This window comes from Rhinopithecus roxellana, chromosome 19 (genome assembly GCF_007565055.1).
Source record: "Rhinopithecus roxellana isolate Shanxi Qingling chromosome 19, ASM756505v1, whole genome shotgun sequence".
NCBI classification, from domain to species: Eukaryota; Metazoa; Chordata; class Mammalia; order Primates; family Cercopithecidae; genus Rhinopithecus; species Rhinopithecus roxellana.
Genome location: NC_044567.1, coordinates 26,421,726 through 26,442,612, shown reverse-complemented (window position 1 = coordinate 26,442,612; position 20,887 = coordinate 26,421,726). Strand labels below are relative to the sequence as shown.

The 20,887-nt window shown below is 42.6% G+C and overlaps 3 protein-coding genes across 6 annotated transcripts; 2 read left to right on the top strand and 1 right to left on the bottom strand.

The window, feature by feature from the left end:
• Positions 1-2,840: 2,840 nt before the first annotated feature.
• On the bottom strand, positions 2,841-20,173 carry VEZF1 (vascular endothelial zinc finger 1). 4 transcript variants are annotated; one of them, XM_030923311.1, is made up of 7 exons: positions 19,937-20,173; positions 17,116-17,327; positions 14,548-15,242; positions 13,721-13,784; positions 12,453-12,654; positions 11,023-11,172; positions 2,841-6,225 (listed from the first exon to the last, which is right to left on the bottom strand). In XM_030923311.1, the coding sequence occupies exons 2-7, from the start codon at positions 17,119-17,121 to the stop codon at positions 5,798-5,800; spliced, it is 1,545 nt and encodes a 514-aa protein (XP_030779171.1). In that variant the 5' UTR covers positions 17,122-17,327; positions 19,937-20,173; the 3' UTR covers positions 2,841-5,797. The 4 variants fall into 4 exon arrangements, with proteins under 4 accessions (XP_030779171.1, XP_030779172.1, XP_030779169.1 ...); XM_030923312.1 differs by having other exon boundaries at positions 12,453-12,636; positions 19,937-20,166; XM_030923309.1 differs by lacking the exon at positions 17,116-17,327 and having other exon boundaries at positions 19,937-20,170.
• LOC115894819 (60S ribosomal protein L21) lies at positions 7,431-8,005 on the top strand. The gene has a single exon (XM_030923313.1). The coding sequence runs from the start codon at positions 7,483-7,485 to the stop codon at positions 7,963-7,965; it is 483 nt and encodes a 160-aa protein (XP_030779173.1). The 5' UTR covers positions 7,431-7,482; the 3' UTR covers positions 7,966-8,005.
• On the top strand, positions 19,968-20,774 carry LOC115894923 (putative glycine-rich cell wall structural protein 1). Its single transcript, XM_030924085.1, has one exon. It carries the CDS (start codon positions 19,968-19,970, stop codon positions 20,640-20,642), a length of 675 nt encoding a protein of 224 aa, XP_030779945.1. The 3' UTR covers positions 20,643-20,774.
• Positions 20,775-20,887: the final 113 nt, after the last annotated feature.

The window sequence follows — 20,887 nt, the reverse complement described above, 5'->3', positions numbered from 1 at the left end:
TCTGGCTGACTCTGTAGGGATAATAAGCCTCTGGCAGTCCCCAGTTGTCCCTAAGATTGGCAAAGACCTGACTTCTCATCCCAGTCTTTGAGGATGGCTCTCTTCTCCATGGGCAGCCTCTAGAATTGGTGCATCTGTCCCAGCCTTGCCTGAGCAAGAGAGAGCTGCTGGCCCAGTCATTGGAAGGGCATATCGCTCCCTTTCATTCCCCTTGATCTCATTCTCTCAGCTGTCATGCCAAAAGAATAGCTCATTGGCAGAACAGAATATTTTCCTCAAATGTCCTTCTTTAGTTTCTGACACAGCCAGATGCAGGTGGACCTCACTTTGAGGAAACTCCATTAATGAGAGTTCTTCCTACATGGTTAGCAGTTACATACATTACAAAGGAGTCATGATTTTAAGTTCTTATTTTACGTAATTTTGAAAGAGATATTTAGGGGTTGGGAGGGAGGTGGGATGTCAATTTAAGATAATTAGAGATGAAGAAGACTTCTGAAATTATGATGCAAGTCAGTAGTGATAGAGAATCTGAAGTATAAAACTTCCTTCTCTTATCATGTCATGGTAAAAACTATCAGGGCAGGGCTGGCACAGTGGCTCACGCCTGTAATCCCACCACTTCGGGAGGCCAAGGCAGGTGGATCACCTGAGGTTGGGAGTTCGAGACCAGTCTGACCAACAAGGAGAAACCCCGTCTCTACTAAAAATACAGCATTAGCTGGGCGTGGTGGTGCACGCCTGTAATCCCAGCTACTTGGGAGCCTGAGACAGGAGGATCACTTGAACCCGGGAGGCGGAGGTTCCGGTGAGCCAAGATCACGCCATTGCACTCGAGCCTGGCCAACCAGAGGGAAACACCATCTCAAAAACAAACAACAACAACAACAACAAAAACTGTCAGGGCAGTATTTTGTTCATTTGTTTGTTTTAAGACAGTATCTTGCTCTGTTGCCTAGGCTGCAGTGCAGTGGCACAATCTCAGCTCACTGCAACCTCTGCCTCCCAGGTTCAAGCAATCCTTATGTCTCAGCGTCCTGAGTAGCTGGGACTACAGGCGTGCACCACCACACCTAGCTAATTTTTGTATTTTTAGTAGACACGGGGTTTTGCCATGTTGGCCAGGCTGGTCTTCAACTCCTTGCCTCAAGTGATCCAGGGTGGGTTTGTAAAGTGATGTGTACTTGACCTTCATGGTCCAGGGCCAAGATCTGGGTCAAGTGCCTAGCTTGCGAAGAGGAAGGCTAACTAGCCAACCCCTAATGGGTAGGTCTAAGGAGAGGGTTACCTCATGCAAAGATTCAAAGGAAAGCCCGTGACCCTTCATTCCTTTTTTGGGAACTACATGGGCCTTAGATTGCTCAGAGGTGGGCAACAAAGAGAAGCTGGAATCTGGACTAATGCACAGACTCAGTCAGTATTCTGCCCTGGCATTTTACACACTAACCTGCCAGTCCCCACCTTTTTTTTTTCTTTTTTTTTTTTTTTTGAGACAGAGTCTTGCTCTGTCACCCAGGCTGGAGTGCAGTGGCGCAATCTCGGCTCACTGCAACCTCCGCCTCCTGGGTTCATGCCATTCTCCTGCCTCAGCCTCCCGAGTAGCTGGGACTACAGGCACCCACTGCCACGCCCAGTTAATTTTTTGTATTTTTAGTAGAGACAGTGTTTCACCGTGTTAGCCAGGAGAGTCTCCATCTCCTGACCTTATGATCAGCTTGCCTTGGCCTCCCAAAGTGCTGGGATTACAGACGTGAGACACCGTGCCCTGCCTAGCCCCCTATTTTTACAAGGGGAGATTTCCAGTAATCTGCCAATGTCAGGCCAGCTGGGGGGGAGATTTATAGACACCCAAACCAGGGACAAATGGCATTCTTTCAGGATATAAGACTCTTTAAGGAGGAAGTGGAAAAAGTACAAGACTGATGGCCAAGACTATTAGGGCAGGGAGGAAAAATTGATTACCGTCCCATGAACAGATTGGACTTTTTGTCCAATGATCCTTGAGGACACTGAAGTGAAAACCTCCACTATCCCCTCTACGTCCTAAACCCAGGTCTGTTCAGAGAGGACCAAACTACAGGGCCCTTTGAGATGAGTGGGGACACCTAAACAGCCAGGACTGGAATGATTAACTAGCAACTCGGTGAACTAACACTTCCCTTGTTCCCAGAACAAAAACAGCACGAAGAACACTTTCCTCCAGCTGTGTTCACTGAGTCACTAAAGGACTAAAGCAATTATCACAGGAAGTTTGGAAAGCCTCAATTCTATATAAAACAGATGTAGGTATCCAAAACTTTTTCACTGAATGAAGTGTCACATTCATCCTGATTTGCTCTCTGGTGATACCATCACTCGTCATATCTCCCTTAACAGCCTCCTTGGAGGCAGCAACCATGTCTTAATCAACTTTTCATGCCCCTTAGTGCCTAACAGTGCGTGGCACACTGTTGGTCCTCAGTGGACATCTAAGAAATCTAGTTGAACACAAATGGGCAAGGGACTCAGCTTAATGCCCCTTTCAACTAAGGAAATTGGGTCCTAGAGCATGAGAAGAAATGTTTTAAACCCATCTTCTCTTTTGGGTAGGACAGGGACCTAAACCTGTGGCCAATGCCTCCAGTCCTGGCTTCCTGGGCCTTACCCAAGCTGCTTGGGAGGGTGCACCTACCAAGGGCAGTCAGTCTGGTGCCCTTCCACCCTTCAACCAGCCTGATACTGGACCCTCCCTCTCTCCAACCCAATACTGAGATGTGCACACCTGAAAAGATAGTACTTGAAAAATTTTTCTATTATCAGAGCAAACTGATGAAGCTTCTGAGGTATTAAGCAATCCATTATAACATTTGTGACCGGTTAACTTTAATTTTCAAAATAAATCTGCAGTATTTTGCATGTTAGTAATACAGTGCTGGTATTGACAGGTAAAATCATCATCTGCTTACATAGAAACCTTCATTTAGGAGCACACCGTAGGAGGGGAATGGATACACAATAAAAAGCAAATGCAGGCCAAGCAGCGAACCCTAGAGCATAACAGGCTGGATGTCAGATTTAAGGATTATCTAATACAACTGTTTAGCTGCCAATCTGATAAAGGGGAAGCTCTTAACCAGGTTACAACCAGAAGGGAAAAACATACTCTCCCTTTTCATAGAGCAGTGGCCGTCGTGCCTTCAACACCTGGTTGAATCAGTTCATCAACACTGAAACTCAATTCCAGTTCCAAGACACAGGAGAATTTCACCACACAACCTATTCGGTCCCCCTTTTCAGTGGCCCACCCACAACCCCCTCCTGCCATCGACTCTCTCCCTCCCAAAAGAAGACATGACGTGGCTTTATTATTGCAGACAAGCTTCTTAAGTGAATGAAGAATGCATACAAAATAGCATTTTAACTGAAGTCATACAATGAAGTCTCACTCCTGTTTATTATACAATGAATTGATAAAACAATTATTTCTAGTATATATCTTTTTTTTTTTTTTAGAACTAATACTTTCAGGGTTCTGACAACCACATTCTAGCTTAGGGGTAGGGCCCACACCTGTCCCCACTGAGGACTGCTCCTTGGACCACTGTGGAGGAAGCCTGGGCTGTCTGAATTGTGGATTATGATTGCCAGCCCATCAGAGATAACAGATCCTAGCAGGCAGAGCCAGAACCCAATTTTGGGTCTGCATGCCAGGAAATGTGGACTTCCTCCAAATGTAGCCACTGTGCCTCCCAATTCAGGCCTCAGCAGGGTCATTCTTGGGCTTTCCCTACACGAGTCCTTCCAGTAGTCCACACATAATGCTCTACATATTAAAAACAAACCATTTTTGTACTGCGGATAAGAACAGTTGTAACAAAGTCATAGCTACATATTTTTCTCTACATTTTGTTTATTGAGACAAACTAATTAAAAGGCACAAACATAGGGCATGTTTACATGGACATTATAACAAACATATACATTAAAAGTGTAGGAATGTGTTGCCTTCCTGCTAAACAGAAAGTTCCTAAGCTTTTATATATACAAAAGTTGTACAATTTAATGTCCTAAAGTACAAAAGATCATTTATAAAATTATTTTACACTAAGTACTATTTATTTTATTTTTTTTACTATGTAGTTCAACCCCCTAGAACTGTTTTGTATAATGACACACAGATACCTGTCCCTGATGTAGGAAGTCTGCCTCGGATGCAAGGTATTTTGATGCTTGAACTGACACAGTAGGGTATAAACGGAAATCATCCAGTTTGATAGTCCTGCAAACATTCTGCAAGATTAACACAACTAATTTCCATTTCTCTTAACTGCAATGATTAAAAAATGAAAAAAACCAAAAACATATTGCAACTTAAAAAAAATCACAGCGTCTTGGTTTAACTTTTTTTTTTTTTTAACACAATGCTTTAAAAACAATGTGTGGCATGATGGTGTAAAGCGTATCTGTTTCCCTAGCTTTTGGTTTCTACTTTATGTACAGAGATAAAATATCCTGCTAAGAAATAAAAAGCACATGTCTCAACATGCACAATCATTGAATCATTGCTGGGTTTCTACAGGGAGTGCAGACAGCTGTCTCCCTGAAAACACCACAAAGCTGATACAAGTGTTTTCTCAAAGAAAAAAAAAAAAAGTCATGTCCATATTTACAAAGTTGAACAAATCTGAGCAATACTTAAGAAACGGAAGGAGAAATTTAAAAAAAGATACACTCTGCATGTTCTGAAGGGGCATATACTACCTAGTTAGTGGTTAGAATAAAAACTGTATACAATTTAATATAAGACATAAACTCTAGTGAGCAACTAACACATCTGTCCCTGTTGTAACATCAACAGGCTCTGATTGGGAGAGAGAGGGGCATATCACATCCCAGTGCCTCCAGCGTCTTCCAATTTAAAGCAATATATTTGAACTGTTCCAAAGTACTCCTTGGCTCCTAAACAGGAGTCCCATTGGCCTCTGTTTGTTAGGAGGCTGCCTGTCCACACACTTGACTTCTCCTCTGTCAGTTGAGGCTTTTCTTAGCAAAACACAATTTGTAGATTTTTTTAAATTTTTTTTTAAAAAGTCAACTACAATGCTATTTTCCATCGGGATTAATATGCTGAGCAATATTTACATCTCCAAATATCAGGTCACAATCCCTATTATATGTTGAAGTTAGAATGATAAATTATCATATGCTTTGCATATCAGAGCTGGTATCACCTTTCCCATAGGGAATGCTGCCTGAAATTAACATATTCCCAAAGGTAAAATGCATATTCTCTGAAATGCATTTTATTATGACAATGCATGTATTTACTCATAAAAACAATAAACACAGACAATTCTACACTAGCTCTCAATCTGTGGATTTAGAATTTCAGGTTAAAATCAGCCATCCACCTTGTACAGGGAGAAGAGTTCTGCTAGTGTTTACAATAAAGTGATTCCTTGGGATTAGAAACAGTAATGCTGTTTTTTTTTTTTTTTTTTTTTTATTTTGAAGTGGGTTCTACTTATTTATGATTGGTTTTAATTCTGGCATTTCATCTTGCCAACTACTATCCTGTTTAAGCAATGTTGTCAGCTAAAAGGAATTTCTGATTAAACTAAAGTGGTCCAGCGATAAGTTACATACACACCCTACTTTGAATAATCCCAGCCAAATTGGAGAAAAATGCTACCACACTCTTATTAACTAATATAACAAAATCTCCCAATTTCATGGTTTACTTTTTGCTTTAATCAACTAAAAGTTAAGTTGCTGGTAAATATTTACTTTAACCCATATTTTGATTTTATAATACTGTTTACCAAGGCGGTGATGTAGGCAAAGCTTGGGGCAAGAAAGGCATGCTCTCTACAGGTCTCATTGCTATATTGAGAGGGGCAGCTAATGTCATAGGCGTGGGCAGATTCATTGGAGATGTGATGGTGACAGGGTGTGCTATATTCACTGGGGCAGTGACGGGGGTGGGGAGGTTGACCGGGGTAGTGAGTGTTAAAGGAGAGGTCATGGATAATGGACTGGTTATAGTTACAGGATGCCCTATGTTCATTGGGCTGGTTATGTTAACTGCACTTGAAACATTTACTGGACTTCTCATGCTCATTGCAGCTGCCACTGTGACTGGGTTTGACATAGTTCCAGATGACACAGAGGATGTTATATTGAATGGAGTAGTGAGAGTCACAGGTGTCGTAGCAGCCGTGGAGGTTTGGCACAGGTTAGCAGCTTCTAAAATAAGAAGACAAAAGGGTCTTTAGATTCTCAAAACAGTGAGCAAAATTCACAGTTTCTGAATCAATTTCTTTTCATTAAAAATGTCAAACATGTAATCAAATTCCAGTTTTCTATCAAGTGGTCAATAGAACAGAGGGTCTTTCTGAGCGCAAGCCTGGGGGCCAGGGATCCCAGTGTATGAATCACCTTCTGATGCTATACCTCCTGTAAAGACTTAAGCAACTTGTTTAGCCTTGCACTTTAGGTTTCAAGTTCAGATTTACTTACCTACCTCACAATGATGCTGAGAGGATCAGTTAACTTCTGCAGTGCAGGGCTAAGTGTTCTCACTACTACTTCATGCAGTTCCTCTGAGTTCTAAAAACTTTCCTGGGAAGAGCCAACCTCCAGCAGGCCAGGCTAAAGAGCTTGTTTACACAGAGCTGGGCCAATGGTTACACAATAACAGATAATCAGAAAAATCTTCTCATAAGGCACACTGTAACTAGCAGAGAGAGGTGTGCATACTCAATAAGTATGTTAAAGCCTGAGACATGAAGTCACATTCTGTTAAGGTTTTAAAAATGCATAACTGGGGAATGATAAACAAGCTATTTTAGTATCATCTGTTTGTTTCAGTTTTAGAAATATGTTTCAGTTAAATAATCTTATTCTTTCTGGTTATGTCTCTTAACTACATTAGGAAAGAAAAAAAACACTCCTCAATAAGTTCATGTTCTCCTCACTCCTATTTCTTCTTCTGTTTCTGATGTTGACACAATCATCTATTTTATGCCTAGTATCTTTAACTCTACATATTACACATACCACCAAACATACCAAAGAGAACTAGCTAGGCAAGGAGACCCTGCAGTGAGTTAGGGGACCCTGGTCCTTCTGACCCAACAAAACCTGAACACTTTTTTTTCTGAGACAGGGTCTCCTTCTGTTGCTCAGGCTGGAGTGCAGTAGCATGATCATGGCTTACTGCAGTCACAAACCTTCAAGGTTCAAGCAATCCTCCCACTTTAGTCTACCAAGTAGCTGAGACTACAGGTGCGTGCCACCATGCCCAGCTAATTTTTGTGTTTTTTGTAGAGATCAGGTTTCACCATGTTGCCCAGGCTGGTCTCCTCCTAGGCTCAAGCGATTTGTGCACCTCAGCTTCCCGAAGTGCTGGGATTAAGGTGTGAGCCAGGTCTACACACTTCTTAAAAAATATTTCCCTCTCTCCTTTCGGCCGGAACCGCCATCTTCCAGTAATTCGCCAAAATGACGAACACAAAGGGAAAGAGGAGAGGCACCCGATATATGTTCTCTAGGCCTTTTAGAAAACATGGAGTTGTTCCTTTGGCCACGTATATGCGAATCTATAAGAAAGGTGATATTGTAGACATCAAGGGAATGGGTACTGTTCAAAAAGGAATGCCCCACAAGTGTTACCATGGCAAAACTGGGAGAGTCTACAACGTTACCCAGCATGCTGTTGGCATTGTTGTAAACAAACAAGTTAAGGGCAAGATTCTTGCCAAGAGAATTAATGTGCGTATTGAGCACATTAAGCACTCTAAGAGCCGAGATAGCTTCCTGAAACGCGTGAAGGAAAATGATCAGAAAAAGAAAGAAGCCAAAGAGAAAGGTACCTGGGTTCAGCTGAAGCGCCAGCCTGCTCCACCCAGAGAAGCACACTTTGTGAGGACCAATGGGAAGGAGCCTGAGCTGCTGGAACCTATTCCCTATGAATTCATGGCATAATAGGTGTTAAAAAAATAAATAAATAAAAGACCTCTGGGCTGAAAAAAAAAAAAAAAAAATACTTCCCTTCAAGGTAACACCCCCAACCCACCCCTCAACAAAATTCAGCACCAGAAAACAGCAGTAAAATGATGGGTAGGCTAGCTGTGACTTGGCTGTCAAAATGGAGAAACATACTTGAACTAAACGATAGAGATCTGTATATGATCCACGAAGGTCTTATCACTGCAGGGGGACCCTTGAGTCAAGCAGCCCTTACTTGAGCAATACAATGTAACTTTGGCATACACCATTCTCCCTATCAGGGATTCCCAAACCTGGGTGATTATTAAAATCAACTATCTAGAGGACTTCAAAAAAAAAAAAAAAAAAAAAGGACTCCAGGAGAATCAATAGTGAAATTTAGATAATTTAGATGGAACTTGGGAAATGTGTATTTTTAAAAAGCTTCCCAGATGATATGATTGTCAGTCAGGTTTGAAAACTTATGTTACTTTATTTAGGCCTAATATTTAAAGGGATGCTGTAAATTCAAGTTTAGGTTTTCAGGTCAGGAGTCTCCTCTTTCCTAAAATGTGACATTTACTAATATGAATACAGAGGTTTCTAACATCAGTGGTCTTTTCCAGAGAGATTCACGCTATGAATGGGAATACAATAACATTTTGTTTCATGGAAGTCAGAAGATGAGCTAAACAATCAAGTCTTATTGTGCAAGCAAACTGAAATACAATACCAAATAGAGGAGTACACCAAGAGAGAGAATGAGAGAAAACCAATTCACTTTAAGGTGCTGGGAGTATTGCTGAGGATATTCTCCGCCTGCTTTCACCAAAGAATTTTTACTCTCTTATTTGCTGACCCCCTTACCTCCTCCTCCGTGTTTTCTTTTTAATCTAAGTGCCCTTTTACTATGACTTAAACATTTTTACTCCTTATCTAAGTAAAATACCCTTCATAATATACTTTCAACCCACTATACAATTACCATAGCACTACACTTTTTCCTCCCCATTGCCAGTCCCCTCTCCCCATTCTAACACAAAAGTTTTTTTTTTTTTTTGAGATGGGGGTCTCAATCTGTTGTCCAGGCTGGAGTGCAGTGATGCAATTGTAGCTCACTGCAGCCTCAAACTCCTGGGTTCAAGCGACCTTCCCACCTTAGCTTCCTGAGTAGTGGGGACTACAGATATGCACTGTCACATCTGGCTAAATTTTTTTTTTTTTTTTTGAGTTTTTGTAGAGACGGGGTCTTGCCATATTGTCCAGGCTGGTCTCAAACTCCTGGCCTCAAGTGATCCTCCCACCTTGGCCTCCTGAAGTGCTGGAATTATAGGTGTGAGCCATCACACGTGGCCAAAACATTTTATTAAAATAATGACAAATCTTCAAATGGAAGCTAGGAACAAGCAGCACCTGAGGAATGGTGGAAAGCCTATATGGACTGCTGTACTCTTTTCTTCCAATGCCAGTAAATGTATGAAAAAGAATGCTGACTGAGCCCGGTGGCTCATGCCTGTAATCCCAGCACTTCGGGAGGGCGAGGCGGGCGGATTACCTGTGGTCGGGAATTTGAGACCAGACTGGCCAACATGGAGAAACCCTATCTCTACTAAAAATACAAAATTAGCCGGGCATGGTGGCACATGCCTGTAATCCCAGCTACTTGGGAGGCTGAGGCAGGAGAATCACTTGAACCCAGGAGGTACAGGTTGCGGTGAGCCGAGATCACGCCATTGCAGTCCAGCCTGGGCAACAAGAGCGAAACTCCATCTCAAAAAAAAAAAAAAGAAGAATGCTATTCTTTTTATTTTTATCCAGGTATAGGAGGTTTAGAGATCACTCTGGCCAGGTGTAGTGGCTCATGCCTATAATCCCAGAACTTTGGGAGTCTGAGGTGGGTGGATCACTTGAGATCAGGAGTTCAAGAGCAGCCTGGCCAACATGGCAAAACCCTGTCTCTAGTGAAAATACAAAAATTAGCCAGGTGTGGTAGCACACACCTGTCGTCCTGGCTACTCGGGAGGCTGAGGCACAAAGGAGGCGGAGGCTGCAGTGAGCCGAGATCACGCCACTGCACTCAAGCCTGGGCAACACAGTGAGAGACTGTCTAAAAAAAAAAAAAAACAGAAGGGATCACTCTGAGGGCCACGCTACACGAAGCAAAGAAGCAAAAGATAGAAGAAACTACACAGAAAAGGAATTACATACAGAGGAGCCCACAGATACAGGATTCCTTAACATTTAACATAGTAAGACACTACAGAGGTGGAGGAGGAAGAAGGAATTTACAAATCTGCCCTTCGGCTCATGGTACATTGACAAAATGATTCATTTGAAATGGCTGCACAATAGTCCAGAAGCCAAAGCTGTACTAGTAAGTTGAAAAGTACATTGAAAACTGATACTCCAACTTATTTGTTAGAAGATATACACGAGAGAAAAGCAAATCATTTAACATTTTTAAAGCAATTACAGTAAAATTCTCAGCAGCAGAAGACTAGATATGTTAAGGCCAGCCATAGTGATGGACTGAAGGAGATTTAAGAGTGTGACCAAGAGAAAAGACATCAACACTATAGAATCTGAAACATGTAATAAATAATACAATGAAAAAGAACACTAAAGAGCAAAAATAGCACAGTTGTAAGAAAATGAACTTATGTGCACACAAGGATATCCACCTCTAAAAGTGGGAATATTTTAGAAAGGTACAAAAAAGGCCCACAATGCATGGAGATTGACATCAAACTGAAAATAAAAATGCAACTCTGGGCATAGCAAAGGACCAATTTTGGCTCCAAGTTTGTAACAAAAAGTAAATCAAAAGAAAGAACATGATAGAAGTACTGAGAACTTTTAATTCCTAGTAATAACTTATCTGGACACTTTATTGCCAATAACTATACTTAACCAGATATTTCCCAGCATGCACTATTTCCATGTTTCCATTAAGCTAGATTTCCTAAAACTGTGGCTTCTCTACTTTGATCACTTGGCATACTAAATGAAAACACTTCTCTAGCCATATTTTCAACGCTGGAAGCTGTGCCTTACCTTTCTTCCTTGCTTTAACAGCTTCTTCCCACAGTCTCAGTGTTTCTACCTGCTTTCCTGGCCAGCTTGTCACATGTTGTTGTTGTTGTTGTTGTTGTTGCTGCTGCTGCTGCTGCTGCTTTTGGTTACTGGTCTCTTCACTCATGCATGCTATTACAAAGACAAACCAAAAACACTGTATTTACCTGTAAAACTGTTGCCGTTTTTTTTTCAAAATTGACTTCTCATGCTTCTGTGATCTTAACCATTTAACCTGATAGCTCTTAGTAAGTGCATCTTTTCTGTTGCTGTGTCTACATTGGTCAAAATAAACAAGCACTAAAAAGTCTAGAGAATTAGCGAAAAACAATATAAAAGAGAAAAGGAATCTTTGCTATAAAAAAAACCAAGTGTCACCAAAAAAACCCAAATGTCTTTAAAAATGGAAGTTTGATAATATTAATATAGGACTAGTCAACATTCAACAAAATATTTTTTACTGGACCACAACAATGTACACTAAAAGTGCATGTTTATAGGTCGGGTGCGGTGGCTCACGTCTGTAATCCTAGCACTTTGGGAGGCCAAGGCAGATGGATTGTCTGAGCTCAGGAGTTCGAGACTAGCCTGAGCAACACCGTGAAATGACGTCTCTATGAAAATACAAAAAAGGTAGCTGGGCATGGCGGTGTGTGCCTGTAATCCCAGTTACTTGGGGGGCTAAGGCAGGAGACTCGCTTGAACCTGGAAGGCAGAGGTTGCAGTGAGTCGGGATCGTACCATTGCACTCCAGCCTGGGCAACAGTGCGAAGATTCCGTCTCAAAAAAAAAAAAAAAAGAAGTGAATGCTTATAAAGTACAACACACTAGATAACAAACCCGATGTACTTACAAAGAAGCAAAAATGGATAGATTAATACACATTAAGTTTTCTTCCCCATTCTCCTGTGGCCACCTATTTTTTTGAGAATTTGAAGTTTCTGCTGCATAAAATACATATATAATAGAATAAAGGATTAGGAAATAAAATACATATATAATAGAATAAAGGATTAGGAAAATGCCTTCTTCTAGTGGTTAGGGCAATCTTAAAAGAAAAATCCTGGGTAAATGCAAGTATTCTATCTTCAGCTCTGAATTTAAGGCAAGCAAAACATTTAAACCTGCAAGTGGATATGGTATCTCATTTCTCTACAGATTTGGGTTTGAAAAGCACGCTTATTAACACTGCTTTCACCTTAAAGGTTATTAGCAGCTTATCAATGCTGTTTGCATACACGAAAGTAAAGCATAGTTCTGACACAAATATATTCTGTCCATTGTTGCCTGTTTGCATATGTTGGCAATAGGAGGAAACATATAAACATATTAATACCTTTGATACATTATGAAAACATGCATTTTTCACCAATCTGAAATATAAAAGAAATAAAATCTGAAGCATCACCTACTTTTACTGATGCCTTGTTTACATGTATTACAGTTGATACTTTGGCTCTGCCCATGAGTCTTTAAGTGGCTGGTGATGTATGCTGCACTCAGGAGCTTCCCACAGATGTTACATGATACCTTGCCTTCGTGGCGCACCATGTGTGTCCGCAGTCTGTCTTTGGTGGCAAAGGCAGCAGTGCATGTCTGCATGAGGGAGGAAAACTTTTTTTAAATATAGACTATCCTGTTCTACTCATTTTAAAGTACGTTATATTCTATGCATTACCCTATCCACATGTGCAAGCTGACAACTAGTTTAATTTTAATTGCATATGTTACCTAGAATCATAATCATAATAAAACACTTGATAAATTTTAGACTCTTCCATTTTGAAGGAAGAAAATACATCAACACAGAGTAGCACAAAAAATGTAAGCTTTAGGGTAAGTTAAACCTGGGTTTAAGTTGAGCTCCACAATTTACTAAACAGCATAATGTTGAACAAGTTGGTTAACCTATCTGAAGGTTTCTTCATCTGTAAAATGGGGATAATAACCTCTCTCACAAAATTACTGGTGGATTAAGAAGAGCCTCGTACACGTAGCAGGCACTCACTCAATGACAATGACACTAGCTTCCTTCCTCCAATTAGATCTTTCTTAGAATTCAAATCATTTACTTAATAAAATCAGTCATTAACAAACTTAACGGAAAGGTGCACTAAAAGACTTTCAGCAACAAACTAGAATTACCAATGCCTAAAACAGTCATTTGATTTAGCAAAATTCTTAATCTTTTCGTTATTATAACTGATATCAAATAAAATCATTAACTGGAATGGATTTTTAAACAACTAGAAAGTGCTCCAATTTGGTAATAACAGACAAAAATCCGGTAAGTGATAACATTTGGGAGAAAAATTCATTATTTTCTCCTATTACAGTTAAAAAAAAACTTCAATAATCAACCAGAAATTAAAGCCCTTTATTCCTTTATTCATTTCAAATACACAACCACCTTTGCAAGACTGTAACGTTTTTTTCCTAACAAAAAATACTATTGCCCAAAGAAAGGGAAATATAGCTTAACAAAAACAACACACTTAAATTTTTAAATGATCTTGCTTTACAGAAACTGAGGCTGTCAGTTATATTTTATAAAACGAAGTCAAATGGGCCACATTTACTCAGGTCAGTGATTTTAAGACTATTCAAGACTGGTGAGATTGAACTGGTTCAGACCTTCTAGATAAGTGCTACACTAAGGATAAGTCATTTTAACTCTTACTTGGCATTTGAAGGGTCTTTCTGTTGAATGGACATGTTTTACATGACAGCTTAAGTGGTCAGGCCTGTGAAAAAGAGAGTTTCAACAGAAGATATAATCGAACACACAGAGAAATGCTATTTATGTGATGCTTACATGCTTGGCAGATTGGGAGGGGGTGCATTTTACGGAAAGCTAGCAGAATTACCAACCTCCCTCCCCCAGTGCAAGTCTCCTTCCCTCTCTTACCATACACAAAGTCTTAGGCCTCTACTTGTTAATCTTCTCTCCTAGTCAACATCAGATCATATTGTCTTGATTCTTTACAATTACAAAATACCTGAAGTTTTACTCTTAACACCTGCCAGAAACAGCTACCACTATACTAACTCTAAAAGCTTTTAAAAATGAAAATTAGTGAAATGTTGGTGCTTTCAGAAAAATGAAAAAACAGTCTAAAAGTTTAATTAAGAGCATCCAAGGTCATAGCAACTTCCAAGAAATGTTACTTTAATTTGCACAGTGACCCTCATGTCTAGTGCCCCAACTGAACTGAAAACTGGTGGTTTTGCAGTGATAAGTATTCATGTTTCAAATGAAAGCCTGAGTCCACCGAGGCACTTGTTAAGTGAAAAAAACAGGTTAATCACTATGTCACCACTTGTCAATCACATCAAAATGGGGTTAGACCTGAAGGTGTTAATACTTCTTTATCTATCACAATCTTCTCTAATAACACAGGTCTGTCCACATCTGTTCTCACATAAAAATTCTCGATCACATGGAGACAAAACTGAAGTACACTGATACCATAATGAAACAAAGCAAAGCAAAGCAAACTGCAGTACCTTGAGAAGCCTTTCCCACAAACACTGCAAGTATAAGGTTTGGTGATGCCTCCTTCATGAGACCTCACATGGTAAGTCATCCGGTCCTTCCTCTTGAAGCGCTGATTACAAATAGGACACTCGAAGGGCTTCTCATCTGAATGGGAGAGCTTGTGCCGATTGAGATGGTACACATCTCGGAAGGCCTTCCCACACATCTCACAAGCATGGTTCTTCTTGACAGGCTTACTGGGTTTCTTGACAGATTGGGTCACCGGCATAGCTGTGGTGCTGGCACTGCTACTAGGGTTGGTGCCCGAGGAAGATGTAGTGACTGTTGACAAGATGCCTGCAATGGTCGAGACCAACGAAGTTCGGCTGCTGTCCCCAGCGATGGTAGAAATAAGGGGAACCACCGTGGTGGGGGTTTTCTTTGGCCGGGACACCAACTTGATCCCTGTGTGGCAGGATTCGTGGCGCCTCAGGTGATAGCTGTCCCTGAAAGCTTTACTGCAGTAAGTGCACACAAATGAAGTTTTGGGTTTTTCTTTTTTAATCCCAATGGCATCCTTTAATGTTTCTGGTGCACCCTGAGGTTTCTGAGTTATTGGTATTGGAAGCAAGGGTTTCTGATCAGGGGGCTCCACGGCAGAGCTCAGGAGGGGCAGCAAACTGTTCTGTGCTGCCTGCTGTTGGTGATGGGAAGCTTCATGGGCCTAAAACCAAACATTTACACTTCAGAAACTCAGCCTCTCACAATGGCCTTCGAAATTCAACATGCTCCAGACAACAGAGACTAGAAGAAACAGTCAAAGAACCTATCAGCTACTCTGCAGTGGTAATCCAGCAACCACCTAGTTACTCTAAGAGCTCACAATACAAAGCATTGAAACATCACTGTGCAGACACAAAACTTTTGCAACTAAGTTGCTGACAGTGATCTTGCTTTTAAACAGCTGACTAAACTACACACTATCCTGGTTCATAAGGGACAGACCAGCTGATGAAATCAGTTTGCATTAGTCTGTCAGTGCTGAAACCAAGTTTAAATAACATATTAAAAAAAAAAAAAACAAAAAAAAACTCCAGATTTAAGTATTTAATAGTACCTTACTGCAGCAACACACACATACACACTCATGTACACACAATAACATAATCATCTATTTGTCTATTACCCAGAAGAAAAGCATCATGTCTTCCTATCAGAAAACTCGGATTGAGGAAGGGGCTGTTGCTAAGTGATGAAAGAAATCTAGTTCTCTAAACACATTTGCTAGTTGTTAACTTTAAGTTTTCACTTGACTACTAAAAGGTTTGGTTGACACAAAATCTGCTATTAAGCAACCTGGAAGGCATCTGTGAAGGTAGCCCATAGCAAAGCACCTGTTAGTTGTTTCTCAGGTTATCTAATTGTATACTGAAGACTGCATCTTTCAGCAACACTAGCTGTTCAAATCCCAAACTCTCAAAGACAGACTAATGAGAAAAACAAACTATAAACACTTATATTCCTTTCATATTTATCTTCTTCCAGCAGTTGTAGGTTTCAATAAAGTATTAGACATTTGCTGTTATGATGTGCTTCTCCACTCCCAAAACTGGAGGCTGCACACTGTAAATTCTTTTGGCTGCACTGAAACCAAAATTTCACCATGGATCAGGTTCTTGGCATTTACGAGTAGTTCCTCTCTTGGTTCTGATACTTTCAAAATTCTCCATACTGATAAACATTTAGGAAATGATGGAAAAAATTCCTGAAATAGTTCTTCCTAATATGTTGTTCTTTACCAACATTATTTTTGAAACTCTTGACAGTGAGCCCAAGCCCCTATGCTTTGAGTTTTGTAATCCTAATAGGATGCATGCACTCAAGAGGAGTTTCAAATATTTTAAGCATACAATGTCCTACTAGGGGCCCATCCCATCATCTTAGACACTTTAGACAGTTATTTACCCTTCTTACTCTATAACCACAAGTCCCACAGCTAACTTGATTAAGGACGAAAAAACAAGGAGAAACACACACACTCACTCACAGCTCCTCCTCTGATGGGTAAGAACATCTACCACACATTGCTCTATGTTTACTTGGTGGCAGCATAACAGTTAAGCCTGGAACTAGTCTCCCCCAAATGATTAGGAGGTGTGGTATCCAGAGTTCTCAGTTTCAATTTAATAATTTTGATGTAATCACCCTTTTAGTCCTGGAAGCATTCTCAGAAATTATGTGGTTATTTATGAGTCTCTTTCTGGACTTACTGCTCCTAGCAAATTACAGTCCGCTTTTAATCTAATTTGTGAAGCTCCTGTAAATGCAAGGGTCTATCAACCCAGGTGACATCAGTAGGAACTTACAGAATTTGGACTCCAGTCATAATCCCTTTTCCAACCTGGCTGTAGGATACTCAAGTTTCCATACAGTATACAAATAGTTAATAGCTGAAGATAGCTGAAGATATACAATTTCAAAGGCTAACAGATAATAGGGAATGCAGATCTTCTGGACAAAGTTCAGACTTATAGCATTTAGAGGCATTTTTCAACTCTAAACAACCATTAGTACGATGGAGTACTAAAAGCACTTACTGCCATTTTACCAATTCAGATGTCTGTGGCAACATAAAGTATTTTTACAGCATTGCTGAAGCTCACTCTCACACGAGGGTCACACCAGGTCCCTGCTTCTTGGGTGAAATGCTGTAGAACCACTACAGGAATCACTCTCTGAGGATTCCTAGGATCCCCACACTTCTACATGAAGCCTTCTAAGGGGGAACTGGGTTTTCCCAACTTGTTCTCTGGGGGAGAGACAGAGTAAAATAACAACCACGGCCAGCCTTCAGTTAAGTGATTTATTTTAAAAATATAACTTTTGGGTAGGTTTTTATTTGTCTAGCATTATCAAACCAAAGTTTTAATTTTATATCCCATCTCTTTCAACTGCAAGGCTTTTTAACCCTGCCCAAGCTTTCCTTTTCCTGGGGCTGGCAAGAAACAAAACAGAAATGTTATTTCATCACCCAGGGTAGTAGGATATGGCACCATGAAATCTCCAGTGCCAGAGGGTAAAAGATTTTGTACTGAACAAATTAACATCGGTGAGTCATATCTTGAATGTCCTGTTAGAAGAATCATCCATCAAACATTTTAATAGCTATAGCTTTCACTTTCCACCAAGTTATCTGGAAAGCAAGCCGGTATTAAATTGTTTTAAAATATAAATTCAACAGGATGCTCCAGGAAACAAACAAGATAACTTAACTCCATATCCCCAGTGAAAATTACTTAAAACCAGAACTGATTAAGTCTATTCATACCTTTCCATAGAAAAGACTGAAATATTCTCTTTACCCATTCAACTGCTCTCGGCTCTAAATTTTAAGTTTTCCAACAAATTTCACTGCACACATTGCCAAGCCCAGGATCAAATATTTGTTTTCACACTTCTCCATCAGGTGGAAAAAAAGATTTTAATAGCTGAAAAAAATTAAATAATATAAAATCCAATTAAAAAGTTGATCAATAAACGCTTGGCATTTGTTTTATCCAGGGGAAAAAATAATTTTTAAAAAAGTATTTCAAAAGATTTTTCAACCAGCTTTCCAAAGATGCGTTATGGGTTTTTCCTTTACATGAAGAATTTTTTTTTTTTCCAATCTGTATAAATACCATGCTTAATATGGTTTTTAATCACATGAAAATCCCTTCAGTGGCCCATCAATCCCATATTTTAAAATGACCATTTGAGCTTTTTTCTGGGGAAAAATATTTGCCACCTTTACACCAACCTGGATGCATGCTAGTTATATATCATTTCTTTTCCAATGCATTTTCAAGTTGGTTTATCACATTAGCAAGCTCATCAAAGTACAATAAAACAACACTGACCAGAATGAGAAAAGGGGGAAGTTCATGAATTCCATAATGTTGGGTATTTTCAATTTTAAGAAGCCCAAATATATTTCCATAACTACTTAAAGATCAAATTGCCCATACGTGAAAAAACACGTCTTAAAACAAAAGGCCAGTCTACACAATAGGTAATTTCTGAATTATCCAAATCCCTACATTAACTCCACTAGGATGAATCCAGTGGCTGGGAGAATAATTTTTTGAAAATTCTGCATCCGTTCCTGTTAGTTCCAAAAGGTATCAAGCGCCCCAGCTACGCGTTTGGGATTTCACCAAGTATTCAAAGGAAAATAACTCAGAGAGGCGGGAAGAACGCACTTAAAAGTGACGAGCTTCCTAACCTCCTCCAGTTCCGAAGTTTCCCCGTGAGCTCATCGCTACTGCCCACTAAATGCTTCGTTTGCAAATAGAAAGGAGTAGGAAAAAAATAAGTTCCAGCCTAGATCTGCCAAAGAGGGGTCCCCCATCTAAAGTGGGCGGGCAAGAGAATTGCCAAAACAGATCGGCTACAGTCACTTTCAAGTTTCTTGCAAAAAAGCGAAGACCAACATCCCAGAGAGTGACTCATCTGGGGGCTTTGTAAGCGGACTTTGTTTGCTCTCTCCACTTGGAGGAAACGTTCGAGGTGGGCCGAGAAAGAAAAGCGCTTCGGGAGAAGGTCGGGCCTCCAGGAGTCCCGGCCCCCACCGCTCCCCCCGCCCCGGGCCGGCCCGGCTGGGGGATTCCCCGGGCTCAATGGGACGGCGGGAGAGCTGGACAGAGAGAGAAGGTGTCAGCTGCCAAGGCTCGGCTGAGGCTTGGGAAAGAAAAAATGTAAATCCAGTGAAAAAGTTTGGGGAGGGGATACACACTCACAACATCCTCCCCCCCAACTGGGTAAACACGAGAGGGGTGGTGGCGGTGAGGGGGAGTGGCGGGGAACATAGGGATACCCGCTATTCGCGGGGACACGGGAGGGGGTCAGAAAGTCAACACACGCACGCACACACACAAAAAGAAGAGGGAGGTGAAAAGAGAACAAGCGAAAGATGGATGAAGTGGCGGGAGGAGACTCAGAGCAGGACCTGGGGACCTCCTCACCCCACCGTGCCGGACCCGGCCGGCACGCAGTGGCCCAGCAGCCCGCGCTATCCAGCGGCCCGGCGCCCTCCTTTCTCTGGGCCGCGGGGTGGTGACAGCGACCGGCCTCCTCCCTTCCCCTTCAGGGCGGGAGGGAAGGGTGTGTGTGAGTGTGTGTGTGTGCGTGTGTGTGCTGGGGGGCCCCCGGGTTCACCCCGAGGCCTGCTCTCTCCCCCGCACCCCGTGAGGCCGCCTCCTTTCACCTCAGCAGCCCCGCTCCGCCGGGGCGGGCGGGCGGGCGGAAAAACAAAGGGGGATTAAGGCCGGGCCGGAGAGCGGAGCCGGGAGGGAGGGGAGGAGGAGCGCCCGCCCGCCCGCCAGCCCGGGGCCCGGCCCCCCTGTCCCCCCCGTGCCCCCCCGGGGGGGCCCCCAGTACCTGGAACAGGAACGCGGTCCAGTTGGCCTCCATGGCTGCGGCGGCCGACCCCCCTCCTCCCCACTCCCCCCGCTCGGGGAGCCTCCTCAGCCGGAGGAGGCGACAACAAAGCGGCGGCGGCGGCGGCGGCAACGGCAGCGGCGGCTCCTCAACATGGCAGCGCCGAGCGCGGCCACTTCCGGTAACCTCCGGGACGCACCACCGCGGCGGCGAGCGCGGGCGGGGGGGGAGCCCCGGCCCGGCCGCCGCCGCCCCCAGTCGCCCGGACCCCCTCTGGGCGTCTCCGCTGCCGGCTCGCCGCCTCGGAGCTCAGCCAGTGCCCGCTGGCGGTGGGGTCAGGGCCCCCGCGGGGGGGCTGGGGTGGGGCCCGGGGCGGGGATGGGGCGCGGCGTCCCCCCCCGCGGGGGTGTGTGGTGCTGCGGTCCGTGGCTCAGGCAGCTGTAGCAGGGGGAGCTCGGGAGAGAAGATGGAGGACGCCAGGGTCTGGCGGTGCCTCGCTGGGCACAGCTGGGCCGTCTCCCGTGACTCAGACACGGTGTCCAACACCGTCGCGTCCCTGTTAGACCCTCAGCGGAGGGCACAGGCCACAGCGGACACCCGCCTCTTCAATCGCTCATGCACAGCATGGTCACCACCTCCAAATTGGGGGAAACCCTTTCGACTTCGAGTGTCTCTTCCCTCTGGCATTTCCTCCCCGGTCGGCTAAGCCCTCCGCGCTCTCGCTGATATGCATCTCATGGCTAGATGGCCTTCCAACTCAAGCAGGGAATCCCACTGGGGTGCAGCCTCAGATCCTCCCAGTGTGGAGGGAAACACTTCCCACGCGTAGAGATGTCATTACTGGGTTATTCTTGGGTGAAGGGCTGAGCCTCCCCATCCTCCCCTTCACTCCAAGATAGGATGTGAAATTCTATCCCAACACCCCTCCTCTCCCGCCAAAAATAAAAACAA

Bases quoted from the DNA above. Each gene is read 5' to 3' on its own strand.
- LOC115894819 (XM_030923313.1), top strand. From the start codon at position 7,483: ATGACGAACACAAAGGGAAAGAGGAGAGGCACCCGATATATGTTCTCT.
- VEZF1 (XM_030923309.1), bottom strand. From the start codon at position 19,969: ATGGAGGCCAACTGGACCGCGTTCCTGTTCCAG. The intron at 15,243-19,936 runs GTACTGGGGGCC...GTTTGGTTTTAG, and splicing joins GGACCGCGTTCCTGTTCCAG to GCCCATGAAGCTTCCCATCA. The intron at 12,655-13,720 runs GTAAGAGTTAAA...ATTTAAAAAAAG, and splicing joins AAAGACCCTTCAAATGCCAA to TTTTCCTCCCTCATGCAGAC.
- LOC115894923 (XM_030924085.1), top strand. From the start codon at position 19,968: ATGGCTGCGGCGGCCGACCCCCCTCCTCCCCACTCCCCCCGCTCGGGG.